At 46.5% G+C, this 20,312-nt stretch overlaps 1 protein-coding gene across 3 annotated transcripts in view; it reads right to left on the bottom strand.

Annotated features, from left to right (window-relative positions):
- The window catches only part of LRRK1 (leucine rich repeat kinase 1), a 165,229-nt gene that overhangs the window by 35,253 nt on the left and 109,664 nt on the right, over positions 1–20,312 (bottom strand). For all 3 annotated transcript variants that reach the window (XM_049905203.1, XM_049905205.1, XM_049905204.1), the window contains 5 exons: positions 8,480–8,651; positions 5,823–5,986; positions 4,412–4,551; positions 2,566–2,815; positions 94–260 (listed from right to left, as the gene is read on the bottom strand). In XM_049905203.1, coding sequence (XP_049761160.1) covers positions 94–260; positions 2,566–2,815; positions 4,412–4,551; positions 5,823–5,986; positions 8,480–8,651 — 893 coding nt within the window. The remainder of the gene's footprint in view (positions 1–93; positions 261–2,565; positions 2,816–4,411; positions 4,552–5,822; positions 5,987–8,479; positions 8,652–20,312) is intronic.

The following is a 20,312-nucleotide window of genomic DNA, read 5'->3' as shown; positions in this document are numbered from 1 at the left end:
TGGGGTTACATGGCCTCAGGCCTCCTGAAAGTGGCATGAGGTTTGGGCCAATGGAGCACACGTCTGGAAGGAACGTCGGCAGGGCCCCGTTACCTGCTGGAACATTGGCGAAGTTCTTGAATTTCTTGATCTGGAAGCGTTTCACGGCCACCGGCTGGCCCTGGTACCGAGCGCGGTAGATGACGGTGCCGCTGCCCCCCTGGCCCAGGATGCTGCTCTCGTCCTCGCTGTGCTCCAGCTTGCTGTTCTCTAGGAAGAGCCTGCACGAAACACAGCTCAGGGCTCAGCACTGACCTGCCTAATGCTCCTGCCCCAGGGGAGGCCCGCGGAGGTGGGGGTGGGCTCTGTACTCAGCAGGTGCAAAGCCGTGCTTGGCCATTTGTTCCCTAACCAGAGTAGCATCCAGCCCCACTGGGGACAGTCATGGTTCAGAGCCACCTATGGGGTCCGGCCCATCTGGGCTAACCCCTGGCCCTGCCACTTGCCAGTTGCACAAACCTGGGCAGGTTCTGCAGCTTCACAAGCCTCAGGCTCTTCACCTGTAAAATGGGCTCGCAGCAGTACCTTGCTGATAGATGACGACAATGACGGGCACAGGGTAGAGCCTCAGTAAGCAGGGGGCAGAGACAAAGGATCCTTTTGGGTATTTCCTCCAAAAGGTCCCATGCTTTGAGCTAGAATCCATCAGGAAACTGCATTTGTTTATTGCGGATTAGTTATTTCCCTACTTATTTTTGTTAAGCAAAGAATTATAGAAGCTGCCACAGCCAAAGGCTGGGATTTTACCAGAAGCAGGGAGCTGGTCTGTGCATGTAATCCTAGGTGAAAGTGAGATTTCTGCTCAGCTTTTGGAAATACTGCAAGTAGCTCCTGGACCCCTCAGCCTTCTCTGCAGACCCCCACCGCCCTGGAGGCTGTAGACTAAGAAGCCCAGGTCAGCTTGGGAGGCAGAGAGAGGCCTAGCGCCTTCTGGGAAGCTCGGAGGTCAGGCATTGTAGGATCTTTGGGCGCTGGTCCTGGGGGTATCGGGCCAGTGTGCAAGGTTCAGGCCTTGGGGGATTTCCTTCACTCCTCATGCTTTCTGGGCAGGTGAAAACCATCCCTGAACCCTTGCCTGATCCTCCAACCCTGTCTCTTCTTCCCTGAGGCTCCCTTTTTCTCTTCAGAAACAGTCGGCCAAAAAGGCAATGCACGGAGCTAGGAAGGGAGAGGGGAAGGAAAGAACGAAGGAAGGCCGGACAGAAGGAAGTAAATGTAAAGAAGGAAGGAAGGAAGGGGTGAGGGAGGGAGGAAGAACAGAAGGAAGGAGGGAAGGCACAAATGGAAGTGCGTTTGCAGAAGAGCAGTTTTGGCCTTTCCATTGATGAGGTAACTGGGGATGTTGACACAACCTATAGAGGGAAGTTACCCAATGCAGGAGGTGTTTTAACAGAGTCATTCAGAAGGAGGCTTTGGAATCCCCGTTTTACAATACTACCAAAACCCAAACCAAACTGGTTGCCGTCAAGTTATTCTGGTTCATAGCGACCCTACAGGACAGAGTAGAACTGCCCCACAGGGTTTCTGAGGAGCGGCTGGTGGATTCGAATTGCCGACCTTTTGGTTAGCAGCCGAGCACTTAACCACTGTACCACCAGGGCTCCAATACTATATAAAAAACAAAAAATACTATAGAGTACTCTAAATCTACTTTCTTGGGGTTGAGGGAGAAATTTGGAAAAATGAGAAAAGAAATTTCTTACAAAAAAAGAGGAAGTTTAATTTTCTTTACAGAAACCATTCATTTGAATGAGAAAACAAAAGGACTTCAAACTCCAAAAATGGTGGGAACCACTGCTGTCACATTATCCAGGAAGACCAAATTCTAGATTCTGGTTCCCGCCACCTAGAGGAGACACCGTCTTCACCGTCTTCTGCCAAGAACTCTGGTTTAGTGACCATTTCTTGTTGGATGGGACTACAAAACATTTTCTATTTTCTCTAGAATTCTCTCCCAGTTATTATCTTAGATTGGTATAGGTGTAATCTACTCGGAGAAAGGATTTAAGGGATTTAAATGCTTAGCCTTAGGGCAGGAGTTAGGTGTCACCATTTGCCAAAAAGGGAAAACGAAGCTGTAGGTTTGGGACTCTTCCCCATACTGAATGAGGGGCTGGAGCCATGCTTACCTCCTATTCCCTGAGCTGGCAGCAAAGTAGGAATCAGGAGGGCCAGCTCCAAAGAGTGGAGCTTTAGCTAATTTCAGGGAAAGAAAGTGCGGAGGTCCCAGGATAACATTCCCTGTGAAGTGCAGGCAAAGCCTCAAAAACGAAACACCAGTATGACCTGGTGTCCTTCAGGCAGCCCAGGATGGGGATCTAAAGGAAACCTCGTACCACATTGGTGGGAAGCAATGGCTGGAGCAGGGGCTGCCACTATGAGGTTGGGGGGCTGTGGAGTGTGGTGCTGTGGCCGCGGCCGGGTGCTGTCTGCTGGGGGTCACCTGGTACCTGCTTAGGAGGCTGCACAGTTAGAAACACAGCCCCTCGGCCTCATGGCAAGGGAAGGAGAGTGATCGGAGCCTACCTGGCTGGGAAGTCTGTCATGAACAGCTCCGGCACGAGCTCCTGCAGGGGCACAGGGAGGTCGGGGTGTCTGGGACAGGAGATGAAGTCCTGCTCGATGGCAGTCAGCACGCAGTCTTCCATGTCGAAGTAGTGCACGCCCTCTGCCTTCTCAGTGTGGGCAGCGCACCGGGCCCAGGACGCCTCGCAGACCGGGCAGGGCACGTACTGCTCCATGAGGGGGGTCCCATCACTCTCTGTGGCCGTCAGGGCTAGCCGGGTCAGAACAGGAGACCGCTCACACTGAGGTGCGCAGGCGGTCTCTGATCCCCCACCTCTAGCCCCAGGCCAGGGCCTTTCACAGAGGGCTGTGTCTGCCTCACCCTCCAGGGAGGGCTGACACATGACCGCTGTACTCGGGGATCTTCTTTGGGGAACACTTTGGGTGGTCTGGATCCCAGGCATGCTGGCTGAGGAGAGGCTGAAGGAGGGCCTAGAAGGAGGTGGGGGTCCCTCCTGCACAGCTGGGTCCCAACTGGACGTTGCAGCTGGGTCTGACCCACGCCACACTCCAAACACAGAACCACACCAGTGCTCAAGGAGACTTGTGTCCTTTTCCACAACAGCAGTGCAGTGGAAAAAAGGAGGGCTGATTATAATAGACAAAACAGGCATCTTACATGGGGTCCCTGAGCGGAAGGCACAGGCCTTTCTGCACATCTGTGTGGGGAGGTGCAGAGGTACCCTCAGGGCAGGACAGGGGGCAGCCTAGAACCATGTGGGCCCCTCTGACAGCCACCAGGCCTGGGTGTAACACTGCATGCTAGGAGGAGCTCTGGCCTTGTCTGTCTGCTTGGCAGTGCCCCTCACCTCACAGTGACTGCTGAATAAGGCCCCAGCAGCCAAACAAGGAGGACAACGCTGTCCAGCACCTGTGGGGGGACCGCTGGTAGGTGGGGAGTAGGAAACAGGCCAGAAGGGTCATACGGGGTCCCCCGTGGAGCTCCATGGCTCACACACTGAGCCATGTTCTCTGAGGCCCGTTTCTGAACCTCTTTTTCCATTAGGACCTCCGGGGAGCCAGCCTGAAGGCTCCAGGTGCACCCCTGTAATAAAACAAGCCTTGGTCTTCCGAGAGCAGGTGCAGAGCTTGGGCCCGAGCTCGCGGCCTGTCCTGCTGGCTTTTAAGCACCTCCTCCTCCCCCATGTCACCCTCACTGTTGGCCACAGCTGCAACCTCCCCCGCTTTTTGTAGGCCATTCCACATGACCTGTAGGTTCATCTCCACCCCTCGTGTCCAAACAAACAAGAGGACCCACACTGCTTCACTTCAAAAGGGTTTTTTTTTGGTGAAGTGTTGTTGAAGTTGATCAAAGCATTGGACAAGGGCCAGGAGGGTAGTGTCATCTCCATGGGAAACAGGGGGCAGGCAGGGAAGGAGATGGGGCCCTGTGCAGGTGGGCCCCGCCCTCCCAATCACCCAAAATGCTTCCATCTCCATCAGGCTGTCACCAAATTCCAGCTGCCCTGTTCTCACCCCGTAAATAAAGCAAGTGTCCTGGCTCACAGGGAGCATCTTGCTGGACCATGCTGTTGTACACGGAACTTTTATTCTCTAAGACGTCAGCAGCCAGGAGGTGAAGTTCTCGCACATTCACTTGGATTATAGTCCCTCATCTGTTCCCCACTCAAGCCCAGAGCTGGCCTCTTTGGGGGTCTGGACCCCTACCAAAGGGCCATGAAGATCCCTCCGGTTTTCTTGGGCTGAGTGCCAGTGAGGTTGCTTTTCTTCAAAGGCGGAGCTCCCCGCCTGATTTATGAAGAAACACCAACAACCACAAAGGCCTGGTTCAAGAACATTCTCTTACCGGGAAACCACTGATCAATCAAGGAGTTGACATGATCCGTGATGAAAGCCATTGCAGAGAAGTCCCTCATTTCTGACTGGCAGATGATTTTTATCCCTCCGCTTTTTTTCTTTTTCCAGTTTACGTCGGAGGACTCAACACTGGAAGTCAGACGTAGAGAGAGGCACATCACCATGTGGCTTCGAGGCCTGCGCGTCTCCCTGCCTCTGTGGCCCAGCCCAGCCCCCGGCACCCAGAGGGCCCTGCGCAGGACTGAGGGGGTGTCTGGCCTCTACGGTCCCTGCCCCCAACACAGGCGTGGGGGAGTGAACGGGATGGCTTTAGAGGATGGATAATCAGGCTGGAATTTGGCGCTGACCCTTAGGTATGACCCTGGGGAAGTTTCTTTACTTTTCTGAACCATAGTTCTGTCATCTGTTAAGTGGCAACTGTGAGGTTTAAGGGACAAAAACAGTATGGAAGCACCAGGCACCAAGAGTGGTCCAAATCAGGCCCATGAAAAAAGTTAATTTCCTTCTTTCTCTTCTCACACAGCTGAAGAATATTTTGAAGAATTCATTGTGAGTATTGAATAAAGTATCTTCTATGCTTTTTTTTTTTTTTATGCTTAGCACTTACTGTATCTGTCGAGTTAACTTTATATGTACCTCAAAAAAGGGCAGGGGGAAGGGAGCTGAGTTTGGTGCAGCTCTGTCTGCAGTGTGGGACCAGGTGAGGATAGATTACGGGGAGCGGAGCCGGGCAGACAGCTGCGAGGCCTTCCAGCTCCCTCCTAAGTGACCTGTGGGAGGGGCCGGGAAAACACACACCCCTCACTCCTGAACCCAGGGTGGCCCACCTCCCTCATGTCCTGGGCTTGGCCACTACACCCTCCTTCGCCTTGTCCATCCTCTAGTCACCAACGGCTTCGCTTGTAAGAAGACCATAAGAGGGGGAGGAGATGGGGACCTCTGGAACATTCCAGAAGGCTCATTTCTATGAATGGTCATGGCAAGGTGCTCTGAATAGCAGAATCCTGGAAGAGGACCGTGGTGGTCCAGTGGGAGAATTCTCATCTTCCATGTAGGGGAGCTGGGTTTGATTTCCGGCCAATGCACCTCAGGCATGGCCATCACCTGTCTGTCAGTGGAGGCTTGCATGTTGCCATGATGCTAAATAGGCTACAGCAGTTTCCAGACTAAGACAGACTAGGAAGAAAGGCCTGGTTATCTACTTCTGAAAATCAGCCAGTAAAAACTCCATGGATCACAATGTCTGATCCCTTGTGCATGCGGTCCCCGTGAGTTGTGGTCGACTCCACAACAGCTAACAACTACAACAGTGGCTAAAAAATCTCTCGCTGGAGGCTACCACAGGGATGCCACCACAGCGCCATGCTGACCTGGCTAGGGGGGCTCCGAATGGCTCCTACCTGAGGTCACCCCCGTCAAAAGTGACCAGGAGCCCTTCCTGCCAATAGATGGTGTGATTTCTTTTTACTCTGAATGTGCTGCAGCGATTTCTCTGGTTTCCTGTAAAGCTGTAAATGGTCACTCTTCTGCTCCTGCTTTTAGTATTCTTCTTGTTTTCAAAAAGCTGAAAGACAGAGAAGGCCTGGTTAAGTATTCCGGGCTCTGCACAGGCCCCGGCAACTCTCTAAGGAGGCCGGTCTGCCCCCATCTTGACAAATGACCACAGCCTTTCCCACCACCATGCTCCCTGGCGGCATCCCTGCTGCCAAATCACGCGACACATCCAAAGAGTCTCCTGGATACTCTGGGAATATATTTTCGCCGAATGGTTGAAAATAGGCTTTTTTCTTTTAAATCTTTCCCCTTGAATTTACAAGTAAAAAAATTCATGTTAGAAAATGTGCAAAATGTAAGGAAGAAAATACCGATTTAATACCAAGCAGAGGGATCATTAAGATCTTGGCATATTTTTTTCCAGATTTTTTTCTATGTCTGTGTATTTTTAAAAACAGCCGAGGCCATAAAATGAGCTACCGTTGAGTCAATTCCAACTCACGGAGACCCCGTGTGTGTCAGAGTAGAACTGTGCTACATAGGGTTTTCAATGGCTGACTTTTCAGAAGTAGATTGCCAAGCCTTTCTTCCAAGGCACCTCTGGGTGGGCTCGAACTTCTAAAGTTTCAATTAGCAGCCAAGCGCATTAACTGTTTGTACCACTGTCCTTCTAAATTTATATACTTTTCAAAACTTCACTTTTCCTAGGCCGTTAAGAACTCATCATAAATATTCATTCTTCTAACGCTTAGTATTTTAATTTAATAATTTAGTGATTATTATTATTGTTGTTATTTACCCCACTCTAGGATGTTTAAATTGGTTCCAATGTCTTGCTCCAAGAAATAAGCCGTGATGAACATGAAAAAGTACAAAGCTTTTTCTGACTTCAAATTACGCCCTTAGATTTTTAGTGGGAGGGCTACTGGGTCAAAGGGTCTGACCTCTTTAATGCTCTGGATATATACCGAGGAATCACTTTCTGAAATGATTTCACTGACCACAGGCTGGTGGGGTGGTGTACGATGATGGTTTAACGCTTTGCTAATTTGGTGGGTGAAACGTGGACCCTCCATCATTGAGGAACCACTGAATGTCTGTGCTGGCGACAGAAAACCCTGACAACGGATACAGCTACACAACACGGTTAAGTAAGTGGTGTTACTGAATTGCACTTGTAAAAAGTGTTGAACTGGCAAATGTTGTGTTACATGTACCTTTTACAAAAAAAAAAAAAGTGGACCCTGGCTTCTTCTTGAATTTGCACTCCTTTGATTACCATGGGGGCTAAACTCCATTGTCCTTCTGTCACCCAACTGAATTTCAATAGGTGCCCCACCTCGGGAGCCCACCCGGAGCTCAGGCCACACAGGATGCTGGTGCTCCAGTGACCTCCCACCTGGAGCTGGAGCAGGACAGAGAGTTCAAAGGGAGGGCAGGGTGATGGAGCCCGGAATCGCCGGGAGGGCCAGCGCCTGCACCCACCCCCTTCAATCAGCACTACCAACAAATCTCACTGCTGATATGAATCCTAACATTTACAGTTTTTCAGGCTCCTGCATATCCTTTTATCATTTCAGCAAAACGGGAAGATCAAAGAATATCTTTATTTAGCCAAGAATTTCGAATCCAGTAAACGTCATCTAATTAAAACCAGTTGCCAAGTTGATTATGCTGCAAAAGTCAATTCATATGGAATGTTGTGTTAACTACTCAACAGTCCGTGCTTCTCCAAGTGCAAAGTCAAGAGTCCCCCAGCCCCCCGGGCTCACCTCAAGTTTTCTTGCAGTGGGTCTGGGGTGGAGCTTGAGAATTTGCATTTCTAATGAGTTCCCAGATGAGGCTGACATTGCTGGCAGAGAAACCAGACTTTGAGAACCGCCACTCAAGGCAAATAATAAATACACACGTGATATTGCCTTGTATGAAGTTCGGTTTGACTGACAGCTGGGGCTCACTTCAGTAACTCCAGGCTACCGCACAGAAAATAATTCCTCGTATTAGGTCTTTGTTGTCAGTGGACCAAATTAAAATGCTGCCCTCACGGTTCTCAACCTTGGCTGCACCTTGGAATCACCTGGAGCTTTAAAGACCCCCATGCGACTCGCAAAGATTCTGACTCAAAAGGATTGGAGCATGGTTAGTGTCTGCTATGTTTCAAAGCTCCCCAGATGACTAGCGTACAGCCAGGGTCCCCATACCTGCCATGGTTCTGCGCCAGCAGCATCACCTGGGGAATGGTCAGAAGTGTGTACTCTTGAGTCCTAAGCCACATCTCCTGCATCAGAACCTGTGGTGGTGGGCCCAGCCATCTGGGCTCTAACATGCCCTCAAGGGGATGCTGATGAGGGTTAAAGTTCAGAACCACTGTTCTGAGAGGGATGGTCTACTAGCTGAAGCACGAGCCCCTCCATCTAGAGAAGAGAAGGCTGCCCACTGAGCTAGCCTTGTGCCACGGGCACTGGCTCCTGAGACGGAGCTGGTCTTCAATAGCTCCCAGCAGCCAAGAGCACCTCCCTCAGCAGGCACCTTGCTGGCATCCCGCACACAGAGACGCAGCTACCTGGAGGTCCATCTCTGCCAAGCTGATCAGCATCCGCGCTATAAACCTCTGCCAGAAGCCGACGGGAACGAAGCTCATCTTAAACACCCTCTTGATGGTGTTGGCCGTGGGATGGCGCATGCTGTGGGTGTCTAGGCCAGGCTTGGAGGGAAGGAGGTGTGGCAGCAGGTAGCTGAAACACATCAAAGAGGACAGGTGAACGGTGCAGCCCCAACTCGGTTGCGAGGACCCTGATGCACCACAGACCACACGCTCTGGGACCGGCTCTGTGGAAACATCTGAGATCAGGGCCTTCAGAATTTTATTTTCACAGATGAGCCTGGCTTATGTGCTGAGATCAAATGCACCCAGGGAAAAAGAAGATGGGCACGCTGGGCATATTCACCGAAGTTTCCAGGAGAGACCAGAACAATGCTACCAGAAGAAAAATATATCTTGAAAACATCTGTGGTTGTAAACATGTCAGACACGGCAAATTGGAGCTGATTCTCCATAAACAGGGCCATGATAGGAGAATCACTTAAATTACCTTGGGTTGGCAAAGGAAAAACAAATACAGCTGCTCAGTTCCAAGGACGACGGGGATGCTGGGGTCAGAGCCTTCCAAGCTATTTATTGTTCTTGGCCAGTGAGGACAACACGATTGCCTTACAAGCGGGAATGAGGCCATTTGTGCGGGACAGGGATGTTTTATGAGAACACTGTTGCTCGTCGTAAAAACGCTGTGTCACCGTGTCGGGGAGGTGTTCATGCCTGTTGTTATAGCTGGAGCCTGGGCGGTTCTTCAGAGTGTGTGGAAGCCAGCCTGTCTGTGTGCCTGTGGAGCCACAGGGGGTGAGGGTACAGGGCGGGCGGGGGGGGGGGCCCTCTAGGAGCAGCCACCCCAGCAACCTGGGGATATGCAAACCGCTTTGCCTTGGCCTCTTCTAGCCCTTTAAAATAAATCAGCTTAGGCCCAATAAATGTCTCTAGAACTTTCTGGAAGATACTCCTAAAATGTTTTATAAGGAAAATTCAAACAGCCTGGTTGGCCAAGTACAAGGGCTTGAATCCCACTGGGAACTTGCACGCTCTGTCTTGAGCACTCTGCTGCTTCTCCTGGCGAGTCTCTGTTTCCTGTCCCAGGAAACAGGAAGAGAAAGAAACCCATCTTCACAGGGCTGTTGAGAGGATGAACTAGGGCTGCGTAGGGAAAGTCCTGAGGCCTGTTCACGGCCCAGCTGGAGCGGGTGGGGAAGGTAAGCACCTTTTCATTCATTTCAGACTACTCTGACCGTAGGGCTTTCATTGACTGATTTTCGGAAGTAGATTGCCAGGCCTTTCTTCCTAGTCTGTCTTAGTCTGGAAGCTCTGCTGAAACCTGTTCAGCATCACAGCAACATGAAAGTCTCCTCTGAGAGATGGGTGGTGGCTGCACATGAGGTGCACTGGCCTGGAATCAAACCCGGGTTTCCTGCATGGAAGGTGAAAACTCTCCTGCTCTGAGCCACTCCTGCCCTGACCTCTCCTGGGTGCCTAGTGCCAATCTGTTGTACTGTTCACCCACGTCACAGGACTTCCTCACCCTGGCCATGCCCTGGGGCTCTCTGCTTAAGGCTCCTCCCTCACCTTGTAGGTGTGTGCTTCATGAGGGCAGCGAACAATCTCTACACCAGATGTCCCAGCACACGGCACCACAAAGCAGGTGATCAGTGACTGTCTTTTTTAAAATTTTCAAATGTAATTTTTATTTATTAATATTTTATTGTGATTTTGGACAAATTTTACATGGCAAATTAAGTTCTCATTTAATAATTTCTATACATATAATTCAGTGACATTGGTTATACTTTCCATAATATGTCAGCATTCTCATTATTTCCCTTCTGGTTGTTCTGTTTCCATTAATCTAGCTTCCCTGTCCCCCCTTACCTTCTCATCTTTGGTCTAGGGTAAATGTTGACTGCTACGATGATTGCTTAGAGGAGCACAGTACTCACGGGTGACACTGTTTATTTTCTGAGCCACTCTGCCTTTTGGCTGATAGGTGATCTCTGGAAGTGGTTTGAGTTCCAAGTTTAAAGGGATCCCAGGGTGATAGTTTTGGGGGTTCATCTAGTCTCTATCAGTCCAGTAAGTCTGATCTTTTTAACGAATTTGAGTTTTGTTCTACATTTTTTTCTTATTCTATCTGGGGCTATCTGTTGTGTCCCTTGTTGGGACAGTCGGTAGTGGTAGCTGGATACCATCTAGTTTTTCTGCTCAATAACTATCTTGGAGGCAGAGATGATTTAGAGGCGTGGACAGGTTCAAACTCTGGCAATCAAGGCCAGTTCTCAAGGTGAGCTGAGCCTTCTGGTAAGACACCTGGCATCTGGTTTGAGACCAATTACAATCAGGAATGGCTGTCCCAGGAGATGACGAGAGAGTCAGTTTGTCGTACTGTGGTGGCCTGTGTATTGTTGTGATGCTGGAAGCTATACCATCAGTATTTCACGTATCAGCGGGGTCACCCATGGAGGACAGGTTTCAGTGGAGCTTCCAGACTAAGACAGACTAGGAAGACAGCCCTGGAGATCTACTGATGAAAATTAGCCAGTGAAAACCCTCATGGATCACAGCAAAATGTTGTCCAACTTGACTGCTTCGGACATGTCATCAGAAGGGATCAATTGCTGGGAGAGGATATCATGTTTGGTGAAGTAGAGAGCCAGCAAGGGCGAGGGAGACCTTTGGGGAGATTTATTGGCACAATAGCTGCAATGATGGGCTTGAACGTGACAGTGATCATAAGGATGACACAGGGCCTGACAATGTTTCATTCTGTTGTACATAAGGTCACCAAGTTAGAGTTGACTTGATGGTAGCTATCTACCCACCCACCCATCCATCCACCCACCCACCCATCCATCCATCTATCTATAAACAGGCATACACCTGTGGGCACTGAACACAAAGAAATAGTAACACTGATGATAGTATTAACAATAGCTAATGTATTTAGAGGTCTTACTATGTAAGAAGCACTGTTTTAGGTACTTTATATGTATTATCTAATTTACAACTATAATACTAGTAGGTAACAGTATTGTTCCATTTTACAGATGAGGAAAAAAAGGGAGTTAGGATTCATACTCAGGCAGTCTGGCTCCATGTTCTAACCACTGCATGACAGAGCCTCCATGAGGAGCTGGCAGTGATCTGGCTAACTTACTACCCGGCCAAACACGCATGTGTACCTCACTGATCTGCTCTTCATAAGCACATAGTGCCAGGCGCTATGACAAACAGTACATCCTCACTCCTCCAGGCTACTGAGCTGTCAGGTCTCAGCAATGCTTTCAACTCACTGTGTGCCCAGTGTCCTAGGGGAGCTCACAACTGCCCCAACCACGTGACAACTTACATGGATCAAAGCCAAGGACATCCCTGGGCTAGGTAGAAGGGTCATGTGAATTCCTCTTTTGGGCTTCCCTTTTTAGGACTCCACTCGTGGCTGGTACAGCAAGCGGGACTGAGGTTCCCTCCAACATCTAGAAGGCCGAGTGTAAAGCTGAGTGAGCCTGAGGGGAAGGTGGTCTGGGGATAACTCCCAAGAGGCTAAGAATCTCTGGGCGGGCCACACAGTCCAGGCCAGCTCCCCCGGAGTCTCTGCTGGTCATCTCCGTGGGGCTCCATGGTTGGTGCTGTGGGACGGTGGTGGTGTTCTATGGCAGGCAGTGGGCAAAGGTATGTGGACTTAGGATCCTGGTTGCTGTCTCATGGCCAACATCAGCATCAGACTCAGGAAGTAACGGAAGCTGAAGCTAGGGAAAGGGGGTTCTGGGTACCAACCTGGTTTAAGCCAGAGTGTCACTGAGGACTGGAATCTGACTCGAGCGCTACACCCTGCCCTCTCAGGCCCCCTGGGGAGAGCGGTGCTTTTCAGTTTGGCAGCCTAGGAAGATGCATCTGATAGCGCAAGGGAAGAAGCCAACATGAAATAGCTGCTGGATGCCAAGCCTCGACAGTAAGAATTCGAAGGAAGGAAACTTAAATAAGAGCTTATAAAGAGGGTAGACTGATTTCCCAGGCAGAGAGCACTGCCAATGAGGCCAAGGTGCCATGGCTGCCTCTCCCCTGACCACCTCAGAGCTGACACAGGTGCCAGGGTTGGGGGAGGCAGAGAGATGCACCTCTGATCCTGCCTACCTTCCAGAGGCTGACACCATAGCTTGGGGATCCGTGCAGAAAGATAAAATGTAATAAGTCAGTAAGTCTAAAGTAGCAAAAGCTACAGGAGGGCAGTAGGAGAGCTCCTGAGGGGCAGGAGGGTACTCAGAGGTTCCTGGCCTGGAGCAGGGCAGGGCGGGAAAGAGGCCCACGGCTGGCGGTCCAGGCCACAGCAGAGTGTGGGGCAGGGTCAGAGGGCTCCTCAGGGGGCTAGGGGTGAGGAAGATGTCTTTAAAGGACTGAAGGAAAAAACTTGACCCAGGATTTTACAACCAGGGAAAACATCCATCAAAAATGAGAGTGAAATAAAGACATTTTCATGTAAACGAACATTTTGTCTGAAAGAGAGTTTGCCGCCATCAGACCTGAACTTTAAGAAACGCTGAGCAAAGTTCTTCATGCTGAAGATACCAGATGGAAGCTTAGAACTACAGGAAGGGATGAACAGCACCAGACATGGTAAGCATATTTCTTTTTCTTAATTTCTTAAAAGGCTATTGACGGTTTAAAGGTTTAAAGCCAAAATACTAACACTGTATTGCGAGGTTTATGTGTAGGAGAGTGCAGAAGATGGTGGGGGGCATAACGTAATTATATTGTTCTAAGGCTCCTGTGTTCTATGTGAAATGGTATAATACTAATCCCAAGCAGATTGTGAAAGTTAAGGATGCATATTCTAATTCCTAGATCAACCACTAAAAAAATACCAAGAAGAATAACTAATAAAGAGACTAAAAAAAAAAAAAAATTGATTCCCAAGATACAGAAAGGGCCTGAGACCAGAAGAACTAGATGGTGCCCGGCTACAACCGTGACTGTCCTGACAGGGAACACAACAGAGAACCCCTGAGGGAGAAGGAGAGCAGTGGGATGCAGACCTCAAATTCTTGTAAAAAGACCAGACTTAATGGTCTGAGACTAGAAGGACACCAGAGGTCATGGTCCCCAGACCTTCTGTTAGCCCAAGACTGGAACCATTCCCAAAGCCAACTCTTCAGACTGGGATTGGACTGGACTATAAGACAGAAAATGATACTGATAAGGAGTGAGCTTCTTGGCTCAAGTAGACACATGAGACTATGTGGGCAGCTCCTGTCTGGAAAGAAGAGGAGAAGACAGAGGGAGACAGAAGCTGGCTGAATGGACATGGGGAATACAGGGTGGAGAGAAGGAGTGTGCTGTCTCATTAGGGGAAGAGCACCTAGGAGTATATAACCCACCACCACTGCGTTGAGTTGACTAAGTATACAGCAAGATGTATATAAATTTTTGTATGAGAGACTGACTTGATTTGTAAACTTTCACTTAAAGCATAAAAAAAAAAAAAATTGATTAACCCAAAAGAAGACAGTAAAGGATGAACAGTAAAAACAGATGGTATAAATAGAAAAAAAGTAGTAAGACATAGGCTTAAATCCAATTACATCATTAATTACCTTAAATGTAAATGAATCAAATATTCCTATTAAAAGGCAGAAAGTGTCAGAGGACAAAAAGAGGACTGGCGCTGTTCATCCGTTCCTGTAGTTCTAAGCTTCCATCTGGTATCTTCAGCATGAAGAACTTTGCTCAGCATTTCTTAAAGTTCAGGTCTGATGGCAGCAAACTCTCTCTTTCAGACAAAATGTTCGCTTACATGAAAATGTCTTTATTTCACTCTCATTTTTGATGGATGTTTTCCCTGGTTGTAAAATCCTGGGTCCAATTTTAGTATGAAGACCCAGGTAAAATGAAAATAAAAGGATAGAAAAAGCCAGGTAGAGTAAAAGAAGCTGATGTGGCTATTTTAATATCAGACAAAGTTGACTTCAGGAATAGGAATATTACCAGAAACAGAGACATTTTATAACGATAAAAGGGTTGATTCACCACAAAGATGGTAAAAACTGCAAATGTGTATGCAACTAATAAAAAATAGAAGCTCCAAAATACGTGAAGCAAAAACGGATGGGTATCAGTGGAGAAAAAGACAAATCCATAATCATAGCAGGATAGAACTAATAGAAAAAAATCAATAAGGATATAGAATATCTGAATAACATTATCAACCACTTTGAGGCCTTCGGGCAGTGTAAATGGGTAAGTGATTGACTACTAGCTGAAAAGTTGGTTTGAACCCACGATCTGCTTCTGAATGGTCACGGCCTTGAAAACCCTTTGAGGTAGTTCTACTCTGCATACATGGGGTCGTCATGAGTCGGAATCAACGTGATGCCAACCAGCAACATTTATCCCTTTGAGCTATTTAAAATTTATGAAACACTTAAGCAACACTTGTAGAATGCTCATTTTTTGTGCACTTGGAACGTTCACCAAGAAAGGTTATTGTCATGGATTGAACTGTGCCCTCCCCCAAAATATGTGTCAACTTGGTTAGGCCGTGATTCCCAGTATTGTGTGGTTGTCCCCCATTTTGTGATTGTAATTTTATGTTAAAGAGGATTAGGGGGTGATTGTAACAATCTTACCCAGGTCATATCCCTGATCCAATGTAAAGGGAGTTTCCCTGGGGTATGGCCTATACCACCTTTTATCTCTCAAGAGATAAAAAGGAAAGGGGAAGTAAGCAGAGAGGGGGGACCTCATACCACCAAGAAAGCAGTGCCAGGAGCAGAGCACATCCTTTGGACCCAGGGTACTTGTGTGGAGAAGCTCCTAGTCTAGGGGAAGATTGAGGAGAAGGCCGTCAGAGACAGAAAGACTTCCCCTGGAGCTGATACCCTGAATTTGGACTTTTAGCCTACTTTATTATGAGGAAATAAATTTCTCTTTGTTAAAGCCATCTACTTGTGGTATTTCTGTTATGGCTGCGCTAGATGACTAAGACAATCATATACCAGCAAATAAAATAAATCTCAACAAATTTCAAAATAATGAAACCTTAAAGTATATTCTATGAATAAAACAATTCAACTAAAAAGCAGTAACAAGGTAAGTAGAAAATCCCCAAATATTTGGAAATAAAACAACATACTTCTAAGTGTCTCATGGGTTAAAGGAGAATTCACAGGGGATTTTAGAAAATATTTCAAACTGAATGAAAATAAAAACATAATATAAAATATGTCGTATTTGTTACATAAAGCAGTGCTTAGAGGGAAATTTATGGCCTTAAATAATTACACCAGAAAAGAAGGTTTAAAATCAATGAGCTAAGCTTCTCTCTCAAAAGGTAAAAGATATACAAATTAAACACTAAGTGAAAGGGAGGAAATAAAAGAAGTGATAAAACCAAAATAAACCCAGTGCTGTCGAGCTGATTCCAACTCATAGCGACCCTATAGGACAGAGTAGAGCTGCCCCATACAGTTTCCAAGGAGTGCCTGGTGGATTCGAACTCCTGACCCTTCGGTAGAGCTGTAGCACTTACCACTACACCACCAGAAATAATAAAAAACCCAAACCAAACCCACTGCCGTTGAGTCGATTCCGACTCATAGTGACCCTATAGGACAGAGTAGAACTGCCTTATAGTTTCCAAAGAGCGCCTGGCAGATTCGAACTGCCGACCTGTTGGTTAGCAGCTGTAGCACTTAACCACTACGCCACCAGGGTTTCCAGAAGTAACAGATGAAGTAAAAAACAAACCATAGAGGAAATCAATAACGCCGAAAGTTGGTTCTTCGGAAAGATTTAAAAAATGATAAACATTGAGCAAGATTAAAGAAAAAAGACTAAAAGACCAAAGAAAGAGGGAAAAGATGTATTAATAGTAGAAAAGAGATGATTATCACTACAGATCCCACAGATATTTAAAGGTTATAATATTATAAACAGGCAAATTCCTTAAAAAACAAACTTACCAAAATATTGCCACAAGAATAAATAGAAAATGTGAATAACCCTATACCCATTAAAGAGGTTCAATCTGCAATTAAAAACTTTTCCATGAAAAAAACTCCAGCCCCAAATGATTTTCTTGATGAAGTCTATCAAAACATTAAAGACACAATACCAATCTTACACAAACTCTTATAGAAAGTAGAGAAGGAAGAAAAACTTCTTCATTCATTTTATGAAGCCAGCATACGTCTGATAATTCAAACCTAATAAAGGTATTAAAAAAGTACAGACCACTATCCCTTATGAACATAAACATAAAAATTCTTAAGAAAATATACTAGCCAATGGAATCTAGCATATATAAAAAAGATAATAAATTATGAACAAGGGGGACTCATTCCAGGAATGCAAAATTGGTTCAACATTTGAAAATCAATCAACATAATATATTTAACAGTAAAAGAATTGAGGAAGAAAATGTTTAACTCAGATATAGAACAAGCATTTATTTGACAAAACTCAACACGAATTCATGATAAAAACCTCAGCAAACTAGAAACAGAAGGGAATTTCCTCACTCCGACAAAGGACATCTATTTAAAAACCCTACAGCTAACGTTACACTTAATGGTGAAGGACTGAAAGTCTTTTCCCCCTGAGATCACAAACAAGACAAGGACATTGCACCCCTTCTATTCAAGCTTTTACTTGAGATTGTAGCCAATGCAATTAGGCAAGGAGGGAAAATAAGCTATGCAAAAAACTAGAAAGTACTCAATTTGTCAGTCCAAATACTAAAATTGGAACAATAAAGATTACAAAGAAAAACTATTTTTTTCATAGACAAAATGATTGTGTATACAGAAAATCTTCAGAAATCTGTAAAATATCTATTAGCCCTAATAAATGAGTTTATCAAGGTTTCTTGATATAAAATAAATATACAAAAATCAAGTGTCTTTCTGTGTACCAGCAATAATTAATTGAAAATTAAATAAAAAATATATACTCTACAATAGCAAAACCCATAAATTATATAGAAATAAATTTAATGAAAGATGCACAGGATATGAACACTGAAAACACTGTTTTTCTTTTTTTGGGGGGGTGGGGGTGGGTAGAAACAGACAAGCCGATTCTAAAATTTAGATGAAAATGCAAAGAACCTAGAATAGCCAAAATAATTCTTGAAAAAGAAGAACGAAGTTGGAGTGTGTGGTAGGGTAGGTAATGGTTCCCAAAGACAACCAGTTCCTAATTCCTGGAATCTATGAATGTTACCTTATACGGCAAAAGAGACTTTGTGGATATAATTAAGTTAAGGATTTTGAAGCTGGGGAGATTGTCCTGGATTATGCAAGTAGGCCCTGAATGCAATCACAAGTGTCTTTGTAAGAGGCGAGATTTGACACAGGAGAAGTCAAGGTGACCAATAAAGCGAAATACTACACTGCTGGCTTTGAGGATAGAACCAAGTAATAGAAGGAATGGAACTCTAAAGCTGGGAAAGTATGGCAATGAAATGGATCCTGCCCTGGAATCTCCAGAGACGCATAGCCCTGCTGGCACTTTGATTCTGGCCTAGTGGAACTGATTTTGAATTTCTGACTTCCAGAACTGTCAGAGAATAAATGTGCGTTGTCTTAAGCCACCGAGTTTGTGATAATTTGTTACAGCAGGGTATAGGAAATTAGCATAGAGGGTTTATACAATTTCATTTCAAGTCTTATGCTAAAGTGACAATCATTGGTGCAGTCTGGTATTGGCATAAGGATAACCTGTTATTGTCGCTGATTTCGACTTCTAGTGACCCTATGGGACAGAGTACAATTGCCCCATAGGGGTTCCAAGGCTGTAATCTTTACAAAAGCAGACGGCCACACCTTTCTCCCATGGAGCAGCTGGTGGGTTTGAACCACTGACCTCTCAGTTAGCAGCTGAGCACGTAACCACTGCACCACCAGGGCTCCTTTGGTATAAGGACAGGCATATAGATCAGCCAATCTATATATAGATTAATGGCTATAATATACAAATAAAATATAGAAACCATATAATAAGATCCTCAAGAACTTGGTGTAAGCAAATTATTTCTTAGAGAAGACACAAAAAACACTAATCACAAAAGAAAAATATGGATGAGTCAGGCTTCATTAATGTAAAAAATCAAGCCATTGACTGGGAGAAAATATTTGCCAATCATATATTTGAGAAGTTCAACGGTGCTCAACATCATTAGTCAAGAAAGTGCAAATTAAAACCACAACGAGATCCAATTTCACATCCATTAGAAGAGAGAACATTAAAAAGACTGATAAACAACACATGTTGGAGAGGAAATGGAGCAGTTAGAGAGTCCAATCTCTTGGGAGAGCTGTTTGGCAGTTTTTTATAAAAATAAACTGACACTCTCTGCCTGAGCAATTCCACCCCTAATATTTACTCAAGGGAAATGAAAACATGTCTGCAAAATGACTAAGACTATAGCAGCTTTCAACCACCTGTCAGTCTGTCGTACTGTGGTGGCTCGTGCGTTCTTGTGATGCCGGAAGCTATGCCACCCGTATTTCAAATACCACCAGGGTCACGCATGGTAGATAGGATTCAGCAGAGCTTCCAGACTAAGACAGACTAGGAAGAAAGGCCTGGCAATCTACTGCTGAAGATTAGCCAATGAAAACTGTATGAATGACAACGGAACACGGTCTGATACAGTGCTGGAGAATCAGCTCCCTAGGTTGGAAGGCACTACACAATAGCTGCGGCAATGGACTCAAACAGACCAATGATCATGAAGATGGCACAAAACATTTGGTTCTATTGCACATAAGATTGTCACGAATCGGACTCAACTCAAAGGCAACGAGCAACAATAACAACAATACAGCAGCTTTATTCATAATTGCCCCAAACTGGAAAAAACCCAAATGCCCATCAGTAGGTGAATGGGTAAAGAAATCACAGTAAAGCCATACAGCAGTGGACTACTTAGCCCCCAAAAAGAATGAACTTGACCCACACAACAAACATGACTGCATCGCAAACATGACTGCATCGCAAAAAAGAAGCTGATTAGAGAACGTACTGTGTACTTCCCTTCATACGAAGCTCAAGAACAGGGAATACTGAGCTCTGTTGACAGAAATCAGAACAGTGGTTGCCCATAAAGGATGCAAGAGAACACGGGGGAACTTTATGGGGTGATGGAAATCTTCTATTATCTCAATATGGGTGCTGGTTACACAGTTGTACACGTTTGTCAAATCTGTGCGTTTCAGTGTATATAAAATTTACCTCAATTAAAAAAAAAAAAGGCTATGAGTGGCACAGTGAGGAAAGGACCGATCAACAGAACTATTTAATTGGGGGGTGGTGGGGCTGCGCAGTGGAGGGGTGGGGTGAGGAGTGGGTGCTGGGGTACAGGGAGGAATTTGAGCCTGGGTGATTGGAAGTGCCACTCTCCAAACAGGGCAGTGGGGCAAGGGTGGTGAATGAGACCAGACAGGAGGGGAGAGAAGGGGAGGTGGTGTCTCCCACACACCATGCTGAGAGCTAAGCTGCCCTTCCAGCTTCCTGGAAGCTCAGGCCCAGGCTCTGGAGGCACTTCCTGCTGGAGACCAGGCTGCAGTGCAGGGAGAGGGCGGCTGAGGACACAAGTGGGCGAGGAGGGTGGCGGGACCACCATGTCAGACCCAGGGGCTGAGAATCTGACTCCTTCAGGGCAGTTTCTGCACAAGACAAGGGTTAGCTGGAGGCCCCAAGGGCCAACTCGGAGGCCAGTGCAGAGCCGTAAGGGGTTAGTGGAAGATAAGGAGGCCGGGAGTGTAGCAGAGTGTTGGGAAGGAAGGAAAGGAGGAAG

This window comes from Elephas maximus, chromosome 13 (genome assembly GCF_024166365.1).
Source record: "Elephas maximus indicus isolate mEleMax1 chromosome 13, mEleMax1 primary haplotype, whole genome shotgun sequence".
NCBI lineage: Eukaryota > Metazoa > Chordata > Mammalia > Proboscidea > Elephantidae > Elephas > Elephas maximus.
The sequence above is the reverse complement of the archived record's forward strand: the minus strand, read 5'-3'. Positions and strand labels throughout refer to the sequence as shown.